This window comes from Panthera onca, chromosome B1 (assembly GCF_046562875.1).
Source record: "Panthera onca isolate mPanOnc1 chromosome B1, mPanOnc1 haplotype 2, whole genome shotgun sequence".
Lineage (NCBI taxonomy): Eukaryota > Metazoa > Chordata > Mammalia > Carnivora > Felidae > Panthera > Panthera onca.
This window is the reverse complement of record NC_138342.1, coordinates 81807072-81813071: the sequence shown is the minus strand read 5'-3', so window position 1 is coordinate 81813071 and position 6000 is coordinate 81807072. Positions and strand designations below refer to the sequence as shown.

General features: G+C 40.7%; 1 protein-coding gene across 2 annotated transcripts in view; it reads left to right on the top strand.

Moving 5' to 3' along the window:
* The first annotated feature begins 682 nt into the window (after window positions 1-682).
* STPG2 (sperm tail PG-rich repeat containing 2) overlaps window positions 683-6000 on the top strand; it is a 596947-nt gene continuing 591629 nt past the window's right edge. For both annotated transcript variants that reach the window (XM_078445122.2, XM_060654598.3), the window contains exons 1-2: window positions 683-849; window positions 975-1121. In XM_078445122.2, the coding sequence (XP_078301248.2) occupies window positions 1013-1121 (109 nt within the window). In that variant the 5' untranslated portion in view covers window positions 683-849; window positions 975-1012. The remainder of the gene's footprint in view (window positions 850-974; window positions 1122-6000) is intronic.

Genomic DNA, 6000 nt, shown 5'->3' with positions numbered 1-6000 from the left:
GCAGAAGCCAGGTTCTTTCTGCCTAAGCTTAAGCAACTCATTGGTTCAGAGAGGGTGGACTGTTTTCTCAAGCCTTTGCTTTACAAATAAGAGTAAGGAGTCAATGTTGCCCTTGCCTGGCATGTGACAACAAAAGCAGCTTTCAGTTACCTGAACTTTGCATTGCTTCGGTTGGTGAGCTTTTCGTTTCCTCCCTGGGTTCCAACCGTTTCTTTTCACCACCACTTCCTGAGTATCTCTTCATTGTTTGGATTATCTGTGTGGTAAACTCAGAGGTGTTTTCCCTCTGCGGGTGCGAATGTATTTGGAATGGGAGTGGGGGCTGAGCGTGCAGAACCCAGGCTCTGCTTGGAGAGAATGGTTTTTTTCTTTCATAGTTTTTGGTAGTCTTTTCCCAGACGCCCTAACTGGTTTATAGCGGAAAGGGATCATGGTCAAGTGAGCTCTAACCTAGTCTAACGTGTTTTCCAGAGTTTTCCCGACAAGCCCAGGACCTGAAACACTTGGCACCTCAAAAGGAGATCCAAGGTTCGCCCAGCCCTCCGGCTGAGTAGGCGGTGAGCTCCGACTGGAAGGATTGTGGGAGGAGGGGCTCGCGTCTCAATACGCATGCTTGGAGAGTTCGGCCGTGGAGTTGGAGGAGCACTTCAACCTCTCTCTCCCAAAGACTTCCGGGGCGGAGAGAAGGCCGGAAGCACACCGAGTGGCGCGTACTTAATCTCCTTTCTTGGCGGAGCGCTTCACCTCTCGCCTGGTGAACTGATCGATGTTTGTGTGGGATAGCTTATCTCTGGTCGCACACCACGGGGCTAGAATTTGGCCTGGGGGAAATCTGACCCCAATGAGCAGGTGGGAGATAGCTCCCTACGGCAGCTCGTCCATTTACTCAAGCTCTACTGTTCCCTCTACAGACTGTCGTAACCTTCCTTTTACTGCACACCTTCTCTAGTCGCCTTGTTTTTATCCCTTTTCAGAGGCAGTTCCTCCCGCCCCGCCCCTCCCTCCTGCAATTATGTATGATCGGGCTCCCCGCTTGCTTAGATTGTCTGAAGGTGGCAGCACTGAGGAGCATGTGGGTCCTGGGTCCTACCAGATACCTTTCCTGAAGCGGCAGGCAACAGGTAAGAGGTAGGGAAAGGCAAGCATTCTGTGACAGGCACCTCACTTTCGGCCTGCCCTGCTTCTGTGTGCCTGTTAAACATAATGGTATCGCTTAATAAGTATAACAAAACATGAACTAGGCAGAGAAAATACTCTCCTTATTTTATAGGCCGTAACTGCTAAAATCATTTGTCTTATTTCACAAAGTCAGTAATCGTATGGCTAGGACATATGATGGTACAATGGTTGTCTCCATCAAACTTTAAATTGTACACGTTAGATCTGGGATTTTGATTTCCTGACTCTTGATGACTATGTGAGTCTCTAAATTCTGTGTTTCTTACTGCCTACTGTTTCTTTTCCTTGTAGTCCTGTCTGCCTGACACACATTTGCTACCATTAACCAGAGATACTTTATTTACTAAGATTTCACTTTTATATTTCTATTTAGCAATATGATTTAAAGTCACCTTTACACCCATCGTGGGGCTGGAACTCAGGACCCTGAGATCAAGAGTTGCATGCTCTTCCAACTGAGCCAGCCAGGAGCCCCCATAACAAATATTTCTAATTTGCTTTCTGCTTTTTTCTAATCTGATCATTTTGTGGAGTTTACTACCATTCAAGCTGTAGTTTTTCCCTTGTTAATCTGCATTTTCTCTATTGTTGCACTATGTATTTTTAAATGAATCCATTACTCTATATGACCGATCAGATTAGGATATTAGGTTGATTTAGGTTTCTTTGGGTGGAGTGCAGGTTTCTCATTTGTCCTTGGTTTAATTTTGAATTTTACTACTTTTCAGCATCTGATACTGTATCAGTCTTCTTGGAGCCTATGTCTGTATTTAATACAGTGGAGTTGTTCTAAGCATTAACTCCCTAGCAATATATTAGCTACCAACCACCGCCCAAAACACTTATACCTGTGATGCTTTTCAATCCTTATTTTGACACTGTCTTTAAACAGTGCCTGATTCATGGTTAGGACCTAATAAACATTTGTTACACACGGAATCAGGGAATCATTCCCCCTCCCCCCCTCCCCCCCCCTTGGCAACCAATCCTCCATTGCCCTCTTTAAAGGTTTTTATTTTTTCTCAATGCTTTTAAATGTTTATATGGTGTATTTTCCATCCTTTGCTGGTTGCTTTTCTCATGTATACTTTCTCATTCAGATCCATAGCTTGAACTATCCATATTCTGATTCTGAAGACTTCCAGAAGAAAGTCTTTAGAGATATAGGTGATTTATTTTTTTTTTTTATTTATTTTTTATTTTTTAATATATGAAATTTACTGTCAAATTGGTTTCCATACAACACCCAGTGCTCATCCCAAAAGGTGCCCTCCTCAATACCCATCACCCACCCTGCCCTCCCTCCCACCCCCCATCAACCCTCAGTTTGTTCTCAGTTTTTAACAGTCTCTTATGCTTTGGCTCTCTCCCACTCTCACCTCTTTTTTTTTTTTTTTTTTTTTTTCCTTCCCCTCCCCCATGGGTTTCTGTTATGTTTCTCAGGATCCACATAAGAGTGAAAACATATGGTATCTGTCTTTCTCTGTATGGCTTATTTCACTTAGCATCACACTCTCCAGTTCCATCCATGTTGCTACAAAAGGCCATATTTCATTTTTTCTCATTGCCACGTAGTATTCCATTGTGTATATAAACCACAATTTCTTTATCCATTCATCAGTTGATGGACATTTAGGCTCTTTCCATAATTTGGCTATTGTTGAGAGTGCCGCTATAAACATTGGGGTACAGGTGCCCCTATGCATCAGTACTCCTGTATCCCTTGGATAAATTCCTAGCAGTGCTATTGCTGGGTCATAGGGTAGGTCTATTTTTAATTTTCTGAGGAACCTCCACACTGCTTTCCAGAGCGGCTGCGATATAGGTGATTTATATCTCTAAGATGAACGTTCTTCTGATCTTAGGGCCTTCTTACTGCTATTAATTTTTTGGACATCTTTATCTGGGTGGTCTGTGACATCTGAAGCTCCACATATCTGAGTTCATCATTTTCCCCGTCATTACTAGCGTCTTTGAAAAATTACCTGTCAATCAGTCATAAACTTTAAACTTTGAAATTATTCTAGACTTCTTCTCTGACTGATCATACCCATTGCTCATTAATGTCTATTGATTCTATCTTCTTATTGTCTCTCAAGTTAGTCTCCTTTCTTCATTTGACTGCCCTTGACTTTGTTCAGGCCTCATTATTTCTATTTTGAATTAAACCAATAAAATATTGCTGTTTTTTGCTTTATTTCAGTCTCCAACTTTTCTCTTATGGCTAAAGTGATCTTTCTAAGATATAATTATGTTATTTGATAAAAAAAAAAAAAAAGTTCTTTTAACACTAAGGTTAAAATCTGATGTACTTAACAGTGCGTAAGATTCTTCATGGTCTCATCCCTGACCTGGCCTCCTACATTATCTCTCCAGGCACCCACACCCAACACTTGACCTGTATACATATCAGCAGGTCCAACTTTGCATTTTCTATAAATTCATGCTTACTCACCTGCATGCTTTTGCAGCTGCTGATACCTTTGCCCACTATGCTGTTTCTTCCTTTTTCATTTGACTGAGTCCTGCTTTTTCTTTCAGACTCAGGTGAAATGAAATTGTTCTCTGATTACGATTTCTCAGGTCATTCTTTGACTCCTTAATGTCTCCTTCATAGCCCTTTGATACTGTATCTTAATTATCTGTTAACTTATGTGGCTGCCACACTAAAATGTGAGCTTCTTGGGGGGCAATAACCATGATCTTTACTGGTACCTCTCAGTTTTTAGCTCAATACCATATCACATAAAGGCTTAATTAAAAAAAATAAACAATAATTCTTGGAATAAAGTTAGAAAAATGGTCTAATGAGCTACACATAGGAGAGTTAAAAACTCATTACATGACTTGTGTGAACTCTGCTTAGCAGTAAGTGCGGTGTTGCAACAAGGGTCTTCCTTTACTGTTTTGTAGAATTGTGCCTTTCTGACTTGTAAAATAAACTAAGAAATTCTATGCTTGGCAACTCCGAGCAGCTGCATCCTATTGAGCCCTGTTTTAGCAATACTCAGTGACCACATGCTGATAATCAATAGAAGGTACAGATATCATTTCTGTACTGGATAATTTCAAAGTAGCTATTATAGGGGCATCTGGGTGACTCAGTTGGTTAAGCATCTGACTCTTGATTTTGGCTCAGGTCATGATCTCACAGATGGGATTGAGCCCTGGGTTGGGCTCTGCACTGACAGCGTGGAGCCTGTTTGGGATTCTCTCTCTCTCTCTCTCTCCCTCTCCCTCTCCCTCTCCCTCTCCCTCTCCCTCTCCCTCTCCCTCTCCCTCTCCCTCCCCCCCTTAAAATAAATAAGTAAATGTTAAAAAAAAAAAGGAGCTATTACCCCTTTCCAAGGTTTATTCTGCCTTACCTCTCTGGGGTAATGCACTGGACTATGCAGAAATATACACAGTTATTTCAATTAAGGGTCATGTAGATTTTATATAATATTATGTAGGAAGATTAGATGTTGGGACTTTATATAACTTGTTACCTTGAATCATAGAAGAGCGGAAGATCTTAGAGTCTTAGATCTTCAAAAGAAAGATGCAAATACTCTTTATTCCTAACCTTTCTTTCTTCTCTTTAACCCTTCCTCTTACCATAGCCTGCTTGGTCAATGCTCTTGTGTATTATCTTCACATTTTCCTCAGGAAATTCTTTTCACCCCAATCTGCAAACTTCATTGCCCCAGCTTTTGGCTATTGAATCAGAAAGACTCTTTCAACCCAGGCTTTACAGCCTAAAAGGGACAGGACTGAGTTGCTCTGATTTCATGAATAGGAGAGATAATGGATATTCCAATTCCAGATTAGTGCGAGCTATTCCTGATTTTCTCTCATTTCTCTAAGTAGGAAGCATATTTTGTCTCATCAAAGCAAATTTTCCTCAGAGACAACCACCCTAGTAAAATATGATAAAAACATAGTTCTTTTAGTAATGTGACTGCTCCTGGCATTATTGTGTTAAGGAGGATTTAACTGCTTTTTGAACCTGATTTATATAATAAGGGCACCATACATTAGCTGTGTATTAATTATCTATATTGGTTCTATATCAGTTATCTAAGCTGGGTAACACTGGCTCCCAGATTTCTTCTTTGATGGAGGAGTGGTTAGCTTTACTTGCCACAGAAGCATGAGCTGTTTATGGTTTTGTACTTATAACTATGTGCTTATGCCACCAATAATGAGTTATTAGCCAATCAGAATTTAGGGAGACCACCTCAGGAAATGCAATCTGTATTTAAGTTTAAATAAACAATAGGTATACGTTTACTGGATATGTTGATGTTCCTGAAGATGAGTATGTTTCAAAGATCTAGTTATTGCTTGCTTGCTTATTTATTTATTCATTTATTTATTATTTTAGAGAGAGAGAGAGCATAAGGAGAGGGATAGAGGGATGGATGGAGGGAGGGAGGGAGAGAGAGAGAGAGAGAGAGAGAGAAACAGAATTTTAAGCAGGCTGCATGCTCAGCATGGAACCCAAAGCTGGGCTTGATCCCACGACCCTGGGATCATAACCTGAGCTGAAATCGAGTCAGGAGTTACTGCTTTTGTGTGAAGAATGACCTTTTGGTTTTGTGGCTGTAGCTGTGGCTATAGAATTTGTCCTTTAATCACATGCTGCCCACCTTATTTCTCAGAACGTACTGACTTTTATTGCTTCATGCCAGTTTGATTTATATTCTGCTGTTGGTGCCTCAAACTCCGTATTTCCCAAACTGAACTTATTTCTTTCTTCTCAAATCTTTCCTTCTTCTATATTCCTAATTTCTTCTTTGTACCTGACAGTTTATCATTCATAATTGGCACTTCATATGC